Source organism: Rana temporaria, chromosome 1 (genome assembly GCF_905171775.1).
Source record: "Rana temporaria chromosome 1, aRanTem1.1, whole genome shotgun sequence".
NCBI lineage: Eukaryota > Metazoa > Chordata > Amphibia > Anura > Ranidae > Rana > Rana temporaria.
In genome coordinates, this window is record NC_053489.1 from 632411453 (window position 1) to 632432804 (window position 21352).

Below are 21352 nucleotides of genomic sequence, written 5' to 3' on the forward strand. Positions count from 1 at the left end.
CTGAGGATTAGTAAGCTTTAATATGTTAAATTTTTAGTTTTGGGAATAATACTGCTTTAAAGTGTTACTAAACCCACAACAGTAAAATCAGTCTGTATATGCAGTAAAGAATGCTTGTTACTGTGGAACCAAAGGGGTTAATCCTCTGCATTGTATAAAAAAGCTGTTTGATCCTGTATGCACAGATCCTCCCCTCCCTGCACTGTCCCCATGGACAAGTCTGGATAAAACAGCCCTTGGAGTCAGGCTACACATGCACAGTGTATTGCTAGAGAGGTTTTTTATTTTCTTGGAAGAGTGCATGTGATCAGAACAGGGCCAATCAGCACTGTCTAGACAGAGGGTCAGGAGCCCTGCATCCTCATAGGACAGCTTAGTGCAGTATGAAAACTCCTACAAGCTTTAACCAAACACTGATATGTCACAAGACTGCTATAAACTGCTGATATAAAAGTTATTTAACTGTTTATATTTACTAAAATAATTGTATTCTCATGTTCTGTGTACTGTGGGAGACCAGATATAGTGAATGCAGGGTCCAGGGTTTAGTAACACTTTAAACACTTACTGGCAATTACCTGTAATGGAATCCCTTGTATGGTTTGATGGGGCAACATCTGAGCTTTTTATCCTTTTTATTTCTGGCCACAATCGGTAATTGGCTCTGAAAGTTTATAAAAAGGCACTTGCTTCGTGTAGTGTATTCTTCCAAGTGAATGTTTGAGGCGTGTGATTTTAGGGTCCATAAACAGTCAAGACTTTGAATTTTGTCAGAATCCTGCATAATTGGTGGAAATTTCAGCTCTGGGTGGCCCTGTCTGCCCAGCTGGGTGGAATATTGTTAGCAGTACTCTGGGTACTCTTGCAGCTGGGGGTATCAGTGGCTATCAGAGTACAATAGCCGGCAGGGAAGATTCCTCTATATTTCAATTGTTCAGCCCAATATCTATGGCTAGCCTTAGACCCCTTTCACACTGAGGCACTTTGCAGGTGCTATAACGCTAAAAATAGTGCCTTGAAAGAGCCGCTGCCGTCTCTTAAATGTGAAAGCACCGAGGGCTTTCACACTAGAGTGGTGCGCTAGCAGCACGGTAAAAAAAGTCCTGCCAGCAGCATCTTTGGAGCGGTGTGTATACCACTACTCCACCGCTCCTGCTCATTGAAATTAATGAGCACCGCCACTATACCGCTGGCAAAGCGCTGCTGCAGAGGCGCTTTGTGGTGGTTTTAACCCTTTCTCGGCCACTAGCGGGGGGTAAAAAAAGTGCCACTAAAAATAGCGCCACTTTACCGCCGCCGCTGCCCGCGCCCCAGTGTGAAAGGGGCCTTAGTGCTATAGTAATGGCCAAGATTTCGTTATCTTAATTTCTGACAGTGTGGTCTCTCTGACAGCCAAATTCTAGCAATCAAACTTGTCTTTGTATCTAGCTGTTCTCTGCAGGAGGGAGCTAGATATGAAAAAAATAGATTTGTGCTTCCTATTCGTTACAGTGAAGCAAAAAATTAGCCATAGCAAGACCACAAAATCTATAACCTATTTCTTGCTAGATGTTCTCATATAAATAAAATGTCACACTATCTTATCTGTTTGTGGCACCACGAGAAAGATCTACAGTCCTGAAAATGCAGTCGTGAAGATAAATTATAAAAAAAAAAAAAAAAACATAACATCATGGATGAAAAGCAGGCAACCAGATATATCTTTTATGTAAAGAATTATTATATACAGAATGTATGTATGTATGTATGTATACAGTTAGGTCCATATATAGTTGGACACAGGTACAATTTTCATAATTTTGGCTCTGTATGCCACCAGAATATAATTAAAATTAACCACTTAAGGACCGCCGCCTGTAAATATACGTCGGCAGAATGGCACGGCTGGGCAGATGGACGTACCGGCACGTCCTGTACATCTACCCAGCCGTGGGTCGCGGTGCGCGACTCGGTCCAAAGCTCCGGGACCCGTGGACCCGATCGCCACTGGGGTCCCGCGATCGGTCCCCGGAACAGAAGAACGGGGAGAGCCGCGTGTAAACTGTGGCGGCTGCATCGATCGTGTCATCCCCTTTATAGGGAGACACACTCGATGATGTCACTCCTACAGCCACACCCCCCTACAGTTGTAAACACACACTAGGTGAAACATAACCCCTTCAGCGCCCCCTGTGGTTAACTCCCAAACTGCAACTGCCATTTCCACAATAAACAATGCATTTTAAATGCATTTTTTGCTGTGAAAATGACAATGGTCCCAAAAATGTGTCAAAATTGTCCGAAGTGTCCGCCATAATGTCGCAGTCACAAAAAAAATCGCTGATCGCCGCCATTAGTAGTAAGAAAAAAAAAATTAATAAAAATGCAATAAAACTATCCCCTATTTTGTAAACTCTATACATTTTGCGCAAACCAACCGATAAACGCTTATTGCGATTTTTTTACCAAAAATATGTAGAAGAATACGTATCGGCCTAAACTGAGGAAAAAATACATTTTTTATATATTTTTATATTTTTTGGGGGATATTTATTATAGCAAAAAGTAAAAAATATTGCTTTTTTTTCAAAATTGTAGCTCTATTTTTGTTTATAGCACAAAAAATAAATAACGCAGAGGTGATCAAATACCACCAAAAGAAAGCTCAATTTGTGGGAAAAAAAGGACGCTAATTTTGTTTGGGAGCCACGTCGCACGACCGCGCAATTGTCAGTTAAAACAACGCAGTGCCGAATCGCAAAAAGGGGCCTGGTCCTTTACCTGCATTTTGGTCCGGGGCTTAAGTGGTTAAACAATCCAAATTAATTTGAAGTGCAAACTTTCAGCTTTATTTTAAGGGCTTGAACATAAAAGTACACATTTTAGGAACTGCAAACATTTTTATATACACAGTCCCTCCATTTTCAGGGGCCCAAATGTAATTGGATAAATAAAATGTTCATTTTTAATATTTTGTCCTATGAGAGTCCTTTACTGGGATTGACTGCCTGAAGTCTGGAACACATGGACATTACCAAAGACTAATGCCGCGTACGCGCGATCATTTTTCGGCATGAAAAAAAACTACGTTTTTCAGCATGTAGAAAAAACGTTGTTTTTTCCAACTTCATCATTAATACAACGTTGCCCACACACCATCGTTTTTAAAAAATGATCTAGCAAAGCGCAGTCACGTACAACATGTACGACGGCACTATAAAGGGGAAGTTCCATTCGCTTTTGGGCTGCTTTAGCTGATTCCGTGTTAGTAAGACGATTCACGCTTTTCTGTCTGTTACAGCGTGATGAATGTGCTTACTCCATTATGAATGGTACCAAAACGAGCGCTCCCATCTCATAACTTGCTTTTGAGCATGCGCGGGTTTTTAACGTCGTTTTAGCCCACACACAATCATTTTTTACAATCTGAAAAACGACATAGTTTAAAACGATGTTAAAAAATGCAGCATGTTCGAAAAAAAATGTTGTCTTTTTTCAGAACCTGAAAAATTATGTGAAGCCCACACACGATCATTTTAAACGACATTTTTTAAAAACGACAGGTTTTTTTATGCTGAAAAATTATTGTGTGTAGGCGGCATGAGTTTTCCCCTTTCTGATGCTTTGCCAGGCTCTAACTGCAGCTGTCTTCAGTTGTTCTTTGTTTGTGGGTCTTTCTGCCTTTCAGTTTTGCCTTCAGCAAGTGAAATGCATGCTCAATTGGGTTGAGATCAAGTGATTGTTTTAGCCATTGCAGAATATTCCACTTATTTTCCTTCAAAAGCTCTTGGGTTGCTTTTGCACTGTGTTTTTGATCATTGTCCATCTGTACTGTGAAACATCGTCCAATCAACTTTGCTTCAATTGGCTGAATCTGGGCTGACAGTATATCTGCAGAATTCATCCGGCTGCTTCTGTCTTTTGTCACATCATTAATAAACACCAACGACCCAGTGCCACTGGAAGCCATGCACCATTACTTTGACAATGATACACCCACCTGGAGAGTGTCCTTCACTTGTCTGGAGGTTATGAATGAAATTTTCTTTACCATAGAGAGGATCCTGCGATCATCCACGACGGTTGTCTTCCATGGACATCCAGGCCTTTTTATGTTGCTGAACTCTCCGGTGCATTCTTCTTTCCTTAAATGTACCAAACTGTTGATTTGGTCACCCCTAATGTTTCTGCTATCTCTCTTTGATGCATTTGTTTAGTTTTTGAAGCCTTACAATGGCCTGTTTTACTTGCATGGACCACTGCTTTGAACGCAAAATATTTGCACCCAAATGTAAATACCATACTTAGAATCAACCCCAGACATTTTACCTGCTTAGTTGATAAAGAAATAATGAAGGAGGAGCCCACACCTGGCCATGAAACTGCTTTTGATTCAATTGTCCAATTACTTTTGGTCCCTTGAAAAAAAGGGGGGGTGGCTATTCTTAAAAGCTGTAATTCCTATGCACTTTCTCTGATTTGGATGTACATACCCTCAAATTAAACCTGAGAGTGTGCACTGAAAAAAAACTAAAAGTGTGCCTGTGTCCAAATATACGGTTGTGCTCATAAGTTTACATACCCTGGCAGAATTTATGATTTTTTGGCAATTTTTCAGAGAATATGAACAATAACACAAACTTTTCTTACACTCATGGTTAGTGTTTGGCTGAAGCTATTTATTATCAATCGACTGTGTTTACTCTTTTTAAATCATAATGGCAACCAAAACTACCCAAATGACCCTGATCAAAAGTTTACATACCCCAGTTCTTAATACTGTGTATTGCCCCTTTTAACATCAATGACAGCTTAAAGTCTTTTGTGGTATTTGTGGATTCCTCATGGCAAAAAGCCTCCAGTTCCTGTAAATTCTTGGGCTGTCTTGCATGAACTGCAGGTTTGAGATCACCCCAGAGTGGTTTAATGATATTGAGGTCAGGAGACTGATATAGCCACTTCAGAACTTTCACTGCTGTAGCCAATGACAGGCCAACTTGGCCTTGTGTTTTAGATCATTGTCATATTGGAATGTCCAAGTACGTCCCATGCGCAGCTTCCTGGCTGATGAATGCAAATGTTCCTCCAGTATTTTTTGATAACATACTGCATTCATCTTGGCATTAATTTTGACCAAATTTCCTGTGCCCTTTGTAGCTCACACATTACCAAAACATCAGCGATCCACCTCCGTGTTTCACAGTAGAAATGGTGTAACTTTCATCATAGGCCTTGTTTGGTCTCATCACTCCAATTGACTTTGTGCCAGAAGGTTTGAGGCTTGTCTCTGTGCTGTTTGGCGTATTGTAAACGGAATATTTTGTGGCATTTGCTTAGTAATGGCTTTCTTCTGGCGACTCGACCATGCGGCCCATCTTTTTTCAAGTGCCTCCTTATTGTACATCTTGAAACAGCCACACCACATGTTTTTCTTTGCCTTCTGGACATTTTTCCTGGCAGTTGTGGCTGAAGTTTTAGTAGGTCTACCTGACCATGGTTTGGTTTCAACAGAACCCCTCATTTTCCACTACTTGATTAGAGTTTGAACACTGCTGATTGGTATTCTCAATCCCTTGGATATCTTTGTATATCTCTTTCCTGTTTTATACAGTTCAGCAACCTTTTCTCGCAAATCCTTTGACAATTCTTTTGCTTTCCCATGACTCAGAATCCAGAAATATCAGTGCAGCACTGGATGAAAGATGCAAGGGTATGTCAAGAGTCCAGAAACTCATTGACCTTTTATACACATACACTAATTACAAGAAAAAAGATTACAGGTGAGGATGTTTACCTTCACTAGTCATTCAAATCCCTTTGTGTCAACTTTTGTGCATGTTATCAGGCCAAAATCACCAGGGTATGTAAACTTTTGATCAGGTTCATTTGGGTAAGTTCTGTTGCCTTAATGATTTTGAAAAAGAGTAAACACAGTTGATTGATAATAAATGGCTTCAGCCAAACACTAAGCATGAGTGAAAGAAATGATTTGTGCTTTCATTTCTCTGAAAAAATGACCAAGAATACATACATTCTGCCAGGGTATGTGTGTGTGTGTGTGTGTGTATATCTATATCATATATATATATATATATATATATATATATATAAAATCATGTGTTTTTTTTATCATTTATTTTTATGCATTTTGAAGTACAGTCATCTATCAACCTGCCAAGTCTCCAAAACCTAAAATCTAAAATCTACTTTGGCATAAAGGTCTAAAAACCTGTCCATTACAAATATGTTTTTTTGTTACCCTATTAATGGCAATTCTTTTTTCCTAACCATCTCTCTTGTGACTCTTGTAGAGACAGTAAAGAGATACTGACACATATTCTTGCTAGTAGTAGCATTGCCTTCATTTTTCAGCAGTGTCATTTCACTGAAGATGCTTTTTTCATTCAAGCAAAATATGTGTTATTTAGCCTGGTTTATTTCCATGAAATAAGCTCTTGTGCAATTTCTTATTATGATTTTTTTTTTTTTTTTATGCAGTCAGGTTCAAAGACGATCAAACATCCTCAGGACAGAGCTGCGGAGATCCTGAAGAAATCCGCAGAGGATAAAGTCTTGATTTATGAAGCACAAATTACAGATGACAAGATTAAGCAGGTAACGAAAATGAGATGCGACCAGATCAGACGGTGAAGACTTATCCAGTTACATGAATGTTTACTTTTGATTTGCACTTTCTGGCTGTATGGAAATAAGTCTCGGTTTAAGAAATAAGACCCATTTAATCGTGTGCAAGAACAAGTCTCTTGGGGTCGCTTCAGTTCAGATTTAGCTGATGCTTAGTTTTGATTCAGGGCCTTGAAGAGAAGGTTATTAAAGGGGTCATGTATGTAAATATGAAAGCTCTGTGCCAACATTAACATCATGAACATAGATGTGTTTTGTGATGATATTTACCTGTTTTTACACTGTTGGCACAAATCTCTACACTTTTTAGTTACTGGGTATAAATCTTAATGGACTTGTGGACAAATGATACAGTCACAGAAAGAATGCAGATGACATTGCAGTAAAAAGGAAGCAAGTCATACAATGTGCAGCCACTATTTTATAAATGTATTGAGATGTCTTGGGAATGACGTTACAGGCAACTTGTTCATTCTGACTGTCTCATTTAGATCACTTAAAGCGGAGGTTCACCCGTACAATATACTTTTTCCCCTTAGATTGATGCTCGTTTTGTCCAGGGGAATCGGCTAGTTGTTTTAAAATATGAGCTGTACTTACGGTTTACGAGATGCATCCTCTCCGTCGCTTCCGGGTATGGGCTGCGGGACTGGGCGTTCCTATTTTGATTGACAGTCTTCCGAGAGGCTTCCGACGGTTGCATCCATCGCGTCACGATTTTCCGAAAGAAGTCGAACGTCGGTGCGCAGGCGCAGTATAGAGCCGCACCGACGTTCGGCTTCTTTCGGCTACTAGTGACGCGATGGATGCGACCGTCGGAAGCCTCTCGGAAGACTGTCAATCAAGAAGGAACGCCCGCTCCCGAAGACCCATACCCGGAAGCGACGGAGAAGATGCATCTCGAAAACGGTAAGTACAGCTCATATTTTAAAACAACTAGCCGATTCCCCTAGACAAAACAAGCATTAATCTAAGGGGATTGTTTGAAAAAAAAGTTTAATGGGTGAACTCCCGTTTTAAAGAAAATCTATGGTCACAGCATACAGTTTTATTTTTTAACACCAGCGTTGTATGAACAATACAAACAATAGTTAATTTTGAATATTTAGTATGTTTACTTAAAACATGTCCTTTCATGTTGTGAGTTCTACCTGTCTCCTCCAACTTCCTAGATTCCGGACATGCTTTGCAGCTTCTAAACTGCTATTGACTTTCAACTTCACATGACTACATATCACATAGTACCATGCTGCCTCACGTAGTGCTTCCTGGCCTGAATCCACCTCCCGAAACCCCTCCTTACAGGTCCTCTGTAGTTCATAAGACCGGCGGGCAATTAAAAAAAGAAAATCTGGCTGTGAGCAAAATATAGTATGTGATGCTGCTTACACACGAAGGTAGTACAACCAACACAGACAAGATATATATATATATATATATATATATATATATAAATGTGTGTGTGTGTATATATATATATATATATATATATATATATATAAAAAATGTATTAAAATACAAATAATTCATATAAAGTAATAAATTATGCAAAAGTACCACAATACATGAATTACACAGTGATCCTAAATAGTAAAAGTGGAATCAGTAATTCATCTCCATAATACACAAATGATATGTGACCCCAAAATAAATATAGTGCAAATAATCAGTAAATATAATTGAGTAAAAAGTCCCACACTGAATGAATTTCACAATGATCTTAAAACGTGGAAGCGATATCAGCCGTCCATCTCAATAACACAATTGTGAATTCTTCAAACAGTGCTCAAAAGAACCAACCACCAGCTCCCAGTGAATTCAACACTCACCGGAATTTATAGCTGCCATTACAGCAGCATTAGCACCTGTGACAAGTGAAAAAAAATCTCTTGGAAGTCTGTGCAGCATCTCACATTCAGTGGCACCTTCTGATGTACTCCAGCTAGGGCAAACAAAGCAGCCAAAAGAGATCTCCAATAGCGCAGTATTTTATTTTGTTCCTATTAAAAGCATAAAAGTGCATAAAAAGTATACATTCAAGCCCCATTAACACTATCAGTTTTCCTGCAGGTTTTTCTCTTCAGGTTTACCAAAACCATGTAGTGCAAGGGCCTGCCTGATTGCATACGAATTTAAACTCTTAAGGTTTGACCTCATATTAAATGGTTTTGGTAAACCTGAAGAGAAAAACCTGCAGGAAAACTGATAGTGTATATGGGGCTTCAGGGTCATGCAGCAGCATGACATCAGCTCTAGAAACTCCGCCCTGACGTGTTTCGGCCAATAGAACATTCTCAATGGGTCCTCTAGTGGTGACGTCAGTTAACTTTACATAGACTTGCCAGGTACACTCAGTCACAGGAGTAGAACACTAGTGCTGAAAGCTGAAATTATGGTTTGACCCTTTTAGTGTGGACCCAAAAAGGATCTCCAGACATATATGTTCAAGTAAGACAAAAAAAGTCGGGAATATTGAAGATTTGTGCAATGAACCAATAATTTGCAAAAAGCCATCAAATTCCACGATAAGACTGTATAAAGAAAAATGGACAAAAATAGAAAACCACAATAGTCTAAAAGCCATATGAGTGTGTGTCCACGGCAGGTACTACAAACAGTGACATAGAAATGCCTACACACTACTACTTCCACTAAGTGGGAGTGTTTCAAGGGAGTATTAAACAACTGCATTTTCCCATGTATTCTACTAGGTGACAACTATGCTAGAACAAAAATAAAACCTGCATGTAGCTAGATTCTAGTGCAAGAAAATACATAAGAAAAACTCAAATGTGTTGCTAAAGGTTTGTGACATATGTTAATAATCTTTGGAATTCGGACACCTCTTCATCCTCAAGGTCTTGTTTGGTCTAGTGTAAAGCAGAATTTCCCTGACAAATCAAAAACGTTTTGTCACTTTTACTAGTAATGTTGAAAACTCCTTCTCCATTTAGAAGAGTGAATCCCTGCATTAGACCTCGATCAGTCAGCTATTTTCTGTGTAAGAAAAGGCAGGTATGACCAGACCCAATTAAACCAGTCAGTTCCTCGGGCTATAGCTATGTTCCTGCAAAGAGGCTGAGCACTCCAGTATCCTCAGAGCAGCTCTTCCTTAAACAAAAAACACTAATTGGCAGGAGTCTGAGCAAAGTAACCCCTTGTCATGCCTCGTCGATTTAAAAAAAAAAAAATGTTTTCTACTAGGCAAACCGAGAGGGCTTTCTTCGGGTCTTATGTAAATCTTTGACTGAAAGTCAATCATTTGTTAGGCAAATAGTATAGTAGCTTATAAATTAATCTTTGACCTACCAGACTAAAAAATAAAAAAAAAAACACCCGCCTACATTTTATAATCCATATTGTGGCTGTTAGAAGGTTTCCTGCCTGCTGTAGCTGTGCATTGAAATGTTGAGCAGGAATTTGAGCTGACATTTTAGAAAAGTGAAAGTATAAAAAGATGTATATTCACTATGTCATTGTGGCTGAAGGCAACAATTCTAATGATCTTTGACGTGTGTGTGAGATTATCGCTCGGTTGATCGTGTTGCGTTGAAATGGTTGTTAAAAGCAATAGTCTTCAAAATGTGCAGTGACTAGACCAGAGCACAAGTCTGGCAACATCTGCTATGTAGGGTGGTACTTTTGGCGGCGGTGACTTTTCTTTTGGTGTGTTGGTGTTCCTCACCTCATTGAAAATAAGTACGTTGGCTTGTTTATACAGTGGCGACAATAGTTATTTGATCCCGTGCAGATTTTGTAGGTTTGCCCACTTACAAAGAAATGAAGGGTCTATAATTGTTATCATAGGTGTATTTTATAGAGACAGAGGGCCAGATCCACGAAGCGCGGCGCTTCTTTCCGTCCGGCGTAGCGTATCTCTGATACACTACGCCGCCGTACCTTACAGCGTATTTTCTGTATCCTGAAAGAATTTGCGCCGTAAGTTACGGCAGCGTAATGTAACTTTGGTGGCGTAAGGGTGCACAATTCAAATGTATGAGATGGGGGCGTGTTTTATGTTAATACGTCTTGACCTGACGTAAATGACGTTTTTTTTTTAACGGCGCATGCGCCGTCCGTGGGGGTCTCCCAGTGCGCATGCTCGAAATTAACCCGCAACAAGCCAATGCTTACGACGTGAACGTCATTCTACGCAAAGCCCTATTCGCGAACAACTTACGCAAATGACGTAAAATTTTCAAATTTCGACGCGGGAACAACGGCCATACTTAACATAGGATACGCCTCATATAGCAAGGGTAACTATACGCCGGAAACGACGTAAAAAAAATGCAACGGACGTACGTTCGTGGATCGCCGTATCTAGCTAATTTGCATACTCGAAGCGTAAATATGCACCTAAGATCCGATGGCGTACCAAGACGTACGCCAGTCGGATCGAGCCCTGATTCAGTCGTATCTTGTTTTGTAGATACAAAACAAAGATACAACGGGGGATCTTAGAAATTACGCGGCGTATCAATAGATACGCCGGCGTAATTTCTTTGTGGATCTGGCACAGAATGTCAACCACAAAAAGTTGCAGTTCAGTGAGTAAAATAAGTATTTGATCCCCAAAACATGACTTAGTACTTGGTGGAAAAACACTTGTTGGCAAGCACAAGGGTAAGACGTTTCTTGTAGTTGGTTACCAGTTTAGCACACATCTCAGGAGGGATGTTGGTCCACTCTTCTTTACAGATCTTCTCTATATCTTTAAGGTTTCTTGGCAACTTGAAGTTTCAGCTTCCTATGCATTTTGTTTCTAGGATTAAGGTCTGGAGACTGGTCCCGCCACTCCATGACTTTAATGTGATTCTTCTTGAATCACTCCCTTGTTGCATTGGCAGTATATTTTGGGTCATTGTCATGCTGAAAGACCCAACCACGGTTCATCTTTAGTGTTCTAGCTGAGGAAAGAAGGTTCTCATCCAAGATTTTACAATACATGGCCCCGTCCATTGACCCCTCAATGCATCAAAGTCACCTGTAACTTTAGCAGAGAAACAGCCCCAAAGCATAATGTTTCCACCTTCGTGCTTTACTGTAGGGATGGTGTTCTTGGGGTCATTGGCACCTTCTAAAGCCCCATATACACGGTAGGACTTTTTGACAACAAACTTCAAAATGAGCAGGTTTTCAAAAAAATCCTACCGTGTGTACGCTCCATCAGACAAACTTTTTTGGTTTTCATCAGACAGAAGTTTGCTCTGCAAACGGACAAACTTTTCGGCAACAAAAGTCCTACGGTGCAAAGTCTTATCGTGTGAACAGAAATCCATCAGACTTTTGTCTGAAGTTCAGATACACATGATGTTAAAATCAACCAACAATAGCAGAAGTTGACCAAAGGGTGGCGGTAAAGAGCAGAAAGTTTTGGGAAAGTTTGCAGAAAAGTCCTGCTGTGTGTATGCTATGGGTGTGCCGGCCAACTCCCTTCGGACAAAAATCCAAGGAAAAGTTTGTTTGAAGTCCTACCGTGTGTATGAGGTTTTAGATTGACAGGACTAATCTGTGTACCACAAGAGCACATACTGTAGCTAGTCTGTGGGAGCCAGAATTATTGGTGGATCAAATACTTATTTTACTCATTGAACTGCAACTCGGGTTATAACATTTGTATCATGTGTTTTTTCTGGATTTTTGGTTGATATTCTGTCTCTATAATTTAAAATATTATGATAACAATTAGACCCTTAATTTATGATAACAATTAGACCCTTAATTTATTTGTAACTGGGCAACTTAAGAAATATGCAGGGGATCAAATAATAATTTTTGCCTCTGTATACCCTGAAGAACCAAGAGCATGAAGCATGTCTTCATTATTGACCCTTATAACCCACAATTGTATTGTGGTGTTAATTACTGTACTGTCAAGTGGCCATTTGTCATAATAGTTGTCATCCACATTTAATACACTAGCAATCATTTCCTATCTGGTGACAATGATGAGGTATTGTGTGGTGAACTCAACAACTAAATGGTTTTGTTGGGATTTAAATCTTCCTTCCTGACACTGATCATCTTGCCTTTTTTATCAGCTTTGATGCAGCCTCAGAGTGGAGATACTAAACATCCTTTATGGCCGCAACATATTAAAAATAAATTATATTTATGTTTAGATACATAAATCTGTCATTATTTTAGCTTCTTTTTTCCCCCCTGTACAGCATCAGCATTTAGGCTAGGAGAGAAAGGGGCAGAAAACTCCAAAACCAGAGTTGTATTGATTTGCACAGTGCTTTCAGTCTTAAATGAAAATAAATGCCCCTTTTTTATTTATTTTTTGCAAGTAAAAAAAATATGCATTTTTTTGTTTTTTGTTAGGGACCTGTAAAGCATTGCACCCACAATGAATATATTGTGGGTCCTGCAGACTGCCTGTGTAGCTGCCGTACCTCCGATATTGGGCAGGCAGTTACTGAATGACAAGAAAGCTCTATGAACTCCCTGGATCGCTCAACAGCACCCTGGTTGTTCATTGAGAACTACAAGCTGGCAGCCGCAAAGGATATCCGTACTTGTAGTTTTCACATTTACAGATCACTGTGAATGAATGATGTGGCCCAAGGCGAGCGGAGCCCCATGTGGCCACATTTTTATTTAGATTGTGACAGCTAACGTGGGGCAGAATGTCCCGCACTCGTTGTCAAAACAGGGGATCGGGGGTGGGGGGTGTGCGAAGGCTGGTGCATCTGTAATATGTTGTGTTACACCCTGAATATGTGTGTAAGACCCCGTACAGACGAGCGGACAGTCCGATGAAAACGGTCCGCCAAACCGTTTTCATCGGACATGTCCACTCGGAGATTTCGGTCTAAAGGCTGTACACACCATCAAACCGAAATCCGCGTGGAAAGACAACACGGTGACGTGGCGGTGACGTTGACGCAGCCACGTCACCAAACCAGGAAGTAAAATACTTCCACGCATGCGTCAAATCCATTCGACGCATGCGGGAGATATCTGTCCGCTGGTTAGGTGTACTAACCAGCGGACATGTCCGCCGGACAGCTTTCCAGCGGACATGTTTCTTGGCATGCTAAGAAACATTTGTCCGCTGGAAATCTGTCTGCTAGCCTGTACACACGATCGAATCTGTCCGCTGACACTGGTCCGCGGACCAGTTTTAGCGGACATGTCCGGTCGTGTGTACGAGGCCTATGTACAGTATGATGTTAAAAAATGTGATCTTATGCTTTTAACAGTGTAAACATGCTTTCAGTAGAGTGCAAAGGGAGATGTGACAAAAGAAGGCAGAATTTTGGCATATGTTTTTTCCTGGTGTCACTTATTGGGTGGATAAGAACATTCAGAAAGGGTAACTTCACTTTCGTGGGGGAAAAAAAATAGCAAATAAAGAAAAAAATTATATAGTGCATACAATTGCCACACAAGTCATATTGTAATTGAATGTTATTAAAAATTACCTTTCCTTTACAATCTGTAGCTCTGTAATTTTCTGAGAATGCAATGCAATATGGCTATGTGGAGTTGTTTTGTACACAGAATGTGTACTGACCACTCCCCAGAAACATAATTTCCTGCTTGTGTGATTGGCTCACCAATTTTTCCAGAAGTCTGCCTGAGGCTGGGTTCACACTACTACACTACTTTCATCCTACTTTGCTCTGTGTTCAATGTTTCCCTATGAGAGCTGTCTTACTGGTCCTACACTGGTCCTACACAAGTCGGTCCGACTTTGAAAATGCTCCCTGTACTACTTTTGGTCCTACATTGATCCTACTTCAGCCCATTGAATGTCATTGAAGTTCGACCAAAGTAGTATCCTGTTCATGAAAGTAGGATGGATGTAGGACCAATGTAGGATAAATGTAGGACCAATGTAGCAGAGCAAAGTAGGATGAAAGTAGTGTAGTAGTGTGAACCCAGCCTGAGGCTGGGTTCACACTACTACACTACTTTCATCCTACTTTGCTCTGCTACATTGGTCCTACACTGATCCTACATTGGTCCTACATCGGTCCTACATTGATCCTACATTGGTCCTACATCCATCCTACTTTCATGAACAGGATACTACTTTGATCCGACTTTGTGATAGTCTGACTTGTTCTTTGACCAATCAAAACAATCCCAGAGTGAGATAAATTCCTTTTACTGCTGCTGTAATCACAAGTCGGATGTCAAAAGTCGGATTGGTTAGGACAAGGCTCCTACTTTGGTCCAACTTCAATGATATTCAATGGGCTGAAGTAGGATCAATGTAGGACCAAAGTAGTACAGGGAGCATTTTCAAAGTCGGACCGACTTGTGTAGGACCAGTTAAGACAGCTCTCATAGGGAAACATTGATTTTCACATGTCATGCTACATGAGCTCCCAATGTAGGACCGTTGTCGGACAAGTGTGAACCCAGCCTAAGGCTGGGTTCACACTACTACACTACTTTCATCCTACTTTGCCCTGCTACATTGGTCCTACATTTATCCTACATTGGTCCTACATCCATCCTACTTTCATGAACAGGATACTACTTTGGTCCGACTTCAATGATATTCAATGGGCCTGAAGTAGGATCAATGTAGGACCAAAAGTAGTACAGGGAGCATTTTCAAAGTCGGACCGACTTCTGTAGGACGCTACAAGACGCTCTCATAGGGAAACATTGAACACAGAGCAAAGTAGGATGAAAGTAGTGTAGTAGTGTGAACCCAGCCTAAGGCTTGGTTCACACTACTACACTACTTTGATCCTACTTTGCTCTGCTACATTGGTCCTACACTGATCCTACATTGGTCCTACATTGGTCCTACATTGGTCCTACATTGATCCTACATTGGTCCTACATCCATCCTACTTTCATGAACAGGATACTACTTTGATCCGACTTTGTGATAGTCTGACTTGTTCTTTGACCAATCAAAACAATCCCAGAGTGAGATAAATTCCTTTTACTGCTGCTGTAATCACAAGTCGGATGTCAAAAGTCGGATGGTTAGGACAAGGCTCCTACTTTGATCCTACTTTAATGATATTCAATGGGCTGATGTAGGATCAAAGTAGGACCAAAGTAGTACAGGGAGTAGTTTCAAAGTCGGACCGACTTGTGTCGGACCAGTTAAGACAGCTCTCATAGGGAAACATTGATTTTCACACGTCATGCTACATGAGCTCCCAATGTAGGACCGTTGTAGGACAAGTGTGAACCCAGCCTGAGGCTGGGTTCACACTACTACACTACTTTGATCCTACTTTGCTCTGCTACATTGGTCCTACACTGATCCTACATTGGTCCTACATTGATCCTACATTGGTCCTACATCCATCCTACTTTCATGAACAGGATACTACTTTGATCCGACTTTGTGATAGTCTGACTTGTTCTTTGACCAATCAAAACAATCCCAGAGTGAGATAAATTCCTTTTACTGCTGCTGTAATCACAAGTTGGATGTCAAAAGTCGGATGGTTAGGACAAGGCTCCTACTTTGATCCTACTTTAATGATATTCAATGGGCTGATGTAGGATCAAAGTAGGACCAAAGTAGTACAGGGAGTAGTTTCAAAGTCGGACCAACTTGTGTAGGACCAGTTAAGACAGCTCTCATAGGGAAACATTGATTTTCACACGTCATGCTACATGAGCTCCCAATGTAGGACCGTTGTAGGACAAGTGTGAACCCAGCCTAAGACACAAGTCAGATATCAGGCATCCCCAGCAACAAAAATGTAATTGTTGGTGAGATACTCCCAATAGGAACATGTCCAATGGGATACAGGCCCAGCAGATTTCTTCATTGGTGCTCTGCAGCTGCACAGCTGATAGATAATTATGAAACTACTCCCATTAGACCCACTCAGCACAGAGGAACAAAAAGGGGTTTCTTCAGAATAACAAAAGATACGAATCGGCATCAAAGTTTGTTCTAATCCTTGCAATGTACATAGATGGTTTTTTTTCTTTTTCTTAACAAAATTGGAGTTACACTTTTAGAGCATGCGAAAAAATCAAAGGACAAGCATGACATTTTTTTGTTGAATATAAAGGAAACAAAATAGTAATAGTTGAAATCGTCCCGCCCGAGAAAAATTATAACTAATCTGATGCACATGCACTTGTCAAAGGTAATCCAAAAAGAAAGGCCCGGATTCACGTAGATGCGCGTATCTTTGTGCGGGCGTAACGTATCCAATTTACGTTGCGCCTTCCCAACTTTTACAGGCAAGTGCCGTATTCTCAAAAGAAAGTTGCGGTGGCGTAGCGTAAATAGGCTGGCGTAAGCCCGCCTAATTCAAATGTGGTAGATGTGGGCGTGTGTTATGTAAATTTTATGTGACCCCACGTAAATGACGCTTTTTACGAGCGGCGCATTCGTCGTCCGTAAAAGTATCCCAGTGCGCATGCTCCAAATTAATCAGCAAGAAGCCAATGCTTTCGACGTGAACGTAAATGATGCCCAGCCCTATTCGCGATCGACTTACACAAATGACGTAAAATTTCCAAAATTCGACGTGGGAACGACGTCCATACTTAACATTGGTGCTCCGCATGTACGCTTCATTTAGCAGGGGTAACTTTACGCCTGGAAAAGCCTAACGTAAACGGCGTATCTGTACTGCGTTGGCCGGGCGTACGTTCGTGATTTTGCGTATCTAGATGTTTTACATTTCTAGGAGTAAATCAGCGTACACGCCCCTAGCGGCCTATGCAGTTAAGATCCAACGACGTAAGAGACTATCGGATCTAATACAAATCTATGCGTAACTGATTCTAAGAATCAGGCGCATAGATACGACGGCTCAGACTCAGAGATACGACGGCGTATCTGGAGATACGCCGTTGTATCTCCTTTGAGAATCTGGGCCAAAATTTTTATTTTACAAAAAAGGAGACATTGACACGGCATTTGAATGAAATGCCATGGAAAGGCACCATTGAATGGAGTATTGAATGATTTTTTTACTTTCTCCACTCTCTCCAATGTTTGAATGGAATTCTACAGGTGTAAGGGCAAGCATAAGTCTGAACATATATGTGGAGCCTGTGGGCCAGATTCACATAGAATCTGCGGCGGCGTAGCGTAAGCTATTTACACTACGCCGCTGCAACTTACTGGAGCAAGTGCCGTATTCTCAAAGCACTTGCTCCGTAATTTGCGGCGGCGTAGTGTAAACGGCCCGGCGTAATTCAAAGGGGGCGGCTTGTATTTAAATTAAGCGCGCCCCCCGCGCCGATCGAACTGCGCATGCGCCGGCCGTAAAAATAGCCCAGTGCGCATGCTCCAACTCACGTCGGAAAAAGTCAATCAAGCCGACGTGAGCGTCATTTCCGCAAATCCCTATTCGCGAACGACTTAGGAAAACAACGTAAAAAATTAAAATTTAGTCGCGGGAACGACGGCCATACTTAACACTGCTCATAGAAGCAGGGAAAACGCCGGGAAAACCTTTACGTAAACGGCGTAAAGTGACTGCGTCGGGCCCGCGTACGTTTGTGAATTGGCGTATCTCGCTGATTTACATATTCTCGCCGTAAATCAGCGAGAACGCCCCCAGCGGCCATTTTAAAATTGCAGTTAAGATCCGACGGTTGTAACACCGTTACACCTGTCGGATCTTAGGCATATCTATGCGTAACTGATAATATGAATCAGTCGCATAGATACGACCGACGTAACTCTGAGATACGATGGTGTATCAGGAGATACACCGTCGTATCTCTATGTGAATCTGGCCCTATATGTGGTATTGATTATGATACCTGGTGTTTAAGCCCTTTCTTGGTAATATGTTCAAAAGCAAAGCAAGTGAAGATGTTGCATATATCTGTTTATGTACAGTAGTAGTAGTATTGATAGGTGGGAATGTTATGTACATGCTTCTGAAGCCTGTCGGCTGCTTTTTAAATGTGAGTGAATGCCTTTGCTTTTTAAATTAAACTTGTCTTATGGTTTTACGCTATGTGTGAGTTACATAGTTACATAGTAGGTGAGGTTGGAAAAAGACACAAGTCCATCAAGTCCAACCTATATGAAAGTGAGTGTTCTTCTCGTCTTATCTTTGAGCAAACTTGTTGCCACATCCCATAATTATCGGCGGAAGCAAGCGCGTTTTAACCCTTTACATTAATTGACCATCTGTTATTACAAGAGTCATTCAGATCTGGTAAGGAACTCCAGTGTGACTTATGGACTAGGTGCATTATTTACTGTTTTGAGTTTTCAGTCCATGACTTCTTTTAGGTGCTTGCTGTTTTTTTTTTGTTGCTTTGAACACCTCAATACTGGGCACTTTCACCCCCATCCTACCCAGGCCAATTTTCAGTTTTCTGTGCTCCCGCGCTTTTACTGATAATTACTCATGTAACACTGTACCCATGTGACATTTTTATAATTTTTTTCACACAAATATAGCTTTGTTTTTTTTTAATCGCCACTGGGTTTTTATTTTTTTGCGCTACAAATAAAAAAAAGACAGAACATTTTGAAAAAAATGCATTTTCTTTGTTTATTAGAATAAATTATTTTATTTTATTTATTTATTCACAAAAATGTCATATTAACAAGTAACGTTTAACACACGGCATAGGCATACTTGCAACTAAACCTTAAAACTCATTCTGCTACTCCTCCTGAGTATGGGGATACCACATGTGTTAGACTTTTCCACAAAATTACTTAGAACCCCCAAACATTACATATTTTTGTAGCAGAGGCCCTAGAGCAGGGATCCTCAAACTACGGCCCTCCAGCTGTTGCAGAACTACAAATCCCATGAGGCATTGCAAAACTCTGACATTCACAGACATGACTAAGCATGATGGGAAATGTAGTTCCTGAACACCTGGAGGGCCGTAGTTTGAAGATCCATGCCCTAAAGAATAAAATGGTGGGTTTTGCACATTTTTATGTCAAACAGTATTTGCAGAGCAGTTTTTCAAACGCAATTTTACACACTAACGCATCATTTTAATGAATTTCAGTGCACACAAGGACAATATAATACCCAAGTGTTTGGTAAAATATAAAATATGGTGTTGCACTGGGTAAATAGATACATGTCACACTGTCACATGTAAAACTGTGGACACTTGAAATGGTGCCAAATTTCAGTATTTAAGAATCTCCATAGGCAATGCTTATAAGCCTTTGTTCAAGAGACAGAAGAATAGACCTGGACGACCGCACTCCGATGCAACACCTTTGTTTTAGTAAAATCCAGCACATAACAGTCAGTCCATGCTGTACAAAAGGGGGGGAAAGCTAATGCCGCGTACACACGATCATTTTTCAGCATGTCCAAAAAACAACGTTTTTCCAACTTCATCATTAAAAACGACGTTGCCCACACACCATCGTTTTTAAAAAATGATGAAAAAAGCGCGGTGACGTACAACACGTACAACGGCACTGTAGAGGGGAAGTTCTATTCGCCTTTGGGCTGCTTTAGCTGATTCCGTGTTAGTAAAAGACGATTTGCGCTTTTCTGTCTGTTACAGCGTGATGAATGTGCTTACTCCCATTATGAACGGTAGTTTTACCTGAACGAGCGCTCCCATCTCATAACTTGCTTCTGAGCATGCGCGGGTTTAAAGCGTCGTTTTAGCCCACACACGATAATTTTTTACAACCCGAAAAACGAATTTTTTTAAAACAACGTTAAAAAATGCAGCATGTTCAAATATTTTTTTTGTCGTTTTTCAGAAGCCGAAAAACGATGTGAAGCCCACACACGATCATTTTAAATGACGTTTTTAAAATTGTCGTTTTTTTCATGCCGAAAAATGATCGTGTGTACGTGGCATTACACGTTTCACGCCTAAGTTTGGTGATTAAGCACCAAACTTAGGTGTGTATTTATTGGTGGAACTCTGATGTACTGACAGATGTTTTTGTGCACTTGTTCACTGTAGCAGATGTTAATCGTCCACCGGCAGACACTGTTTATTGGACACTGACAGATGTTTTGTGAACTGGGGACACTTGGACAGATCTTCATGGAACAGGGACAGTGGTGCTTGGTGTATTATGTGTGGGGGTGGCTGCAGTCTGTGTGATCTATGACAGCTCTCTGTGTAAAATCATCCCTTACAGAGTGAGCTGTCACAGAGGCGGCAACATCCAACCCCCCCCCCCCCCCACGCGCACACACACACACTGAGCTCAGCTGGGATAAATGTCACAGAGACGCATGTCTCTGTTTACACTGCGAAGGCTGTGATTGGACACAGCCATCACATGATCAGGAGGGCCAATCTCAGCACCCATATCCCGATCTGTGTTTGGCTCTATCCGAAGATCACAGCCACCACAGGATTGTGCCACTGCGTGGCCTCGCATTCTAAGGGGCGCACGGGTACGTTCATGCAGAACGGTGAAGCTCACACCCAGACGTTTATGTAAACTGGCCGAGTGGGAAGTGGTTAAAGTACAACCATAGGCAAAACTTTTGTTTTTTCCATTTTGGATAGAGCAAGGAAGGGTTATATGGGCTGTCAAATTGTTTTTTTTCGCCATCCCAGTGCAGAAATTTCCCTTCACATCTTGTCCCATTGCCAAACGGGAAGTGAGAGGAAATCCCAGCAAATTAAGGGAATAACTTGGGGACCTCAAGGTCATCAGAACTTGTGTCCCCATTGGAAGATTTCCACTCTATTACTTTTCTGGGGACAGCAAGACATTTTAATAATTTCTTAATACCTAGCATTCTTCACACAGATATTTAGAGCACGTTTAATGAGCTTTTGTATTCCGGATGCAATA

General features: G+C 41.0%; 1 protein-coding gene across 2 annotated transcripts in view; it reads left to right on the forward strand.

Annotated features, from left to right (window-relative positions):
* Nucleotides 1–21352, forward strand: part of EVC2 (EvC ciliary complex subunit 2) — a 270686-nt gene that overhangs the window by 218437 nt on the left and 30897 nt on the right. For both annotated transcript variants that reach the window (XM_040335408.1, XM_040335409.1), the window contains one exon: nucleotides 6478–6594. In XM_040335408.1, the coding sequence (XP_040191342.1) occupies nucleotides 6478–6594 (117 nt within the window). The remainder of the gene's footprint in view (nucleotides 1–6477; nucleotides 6595–21352) is intronic.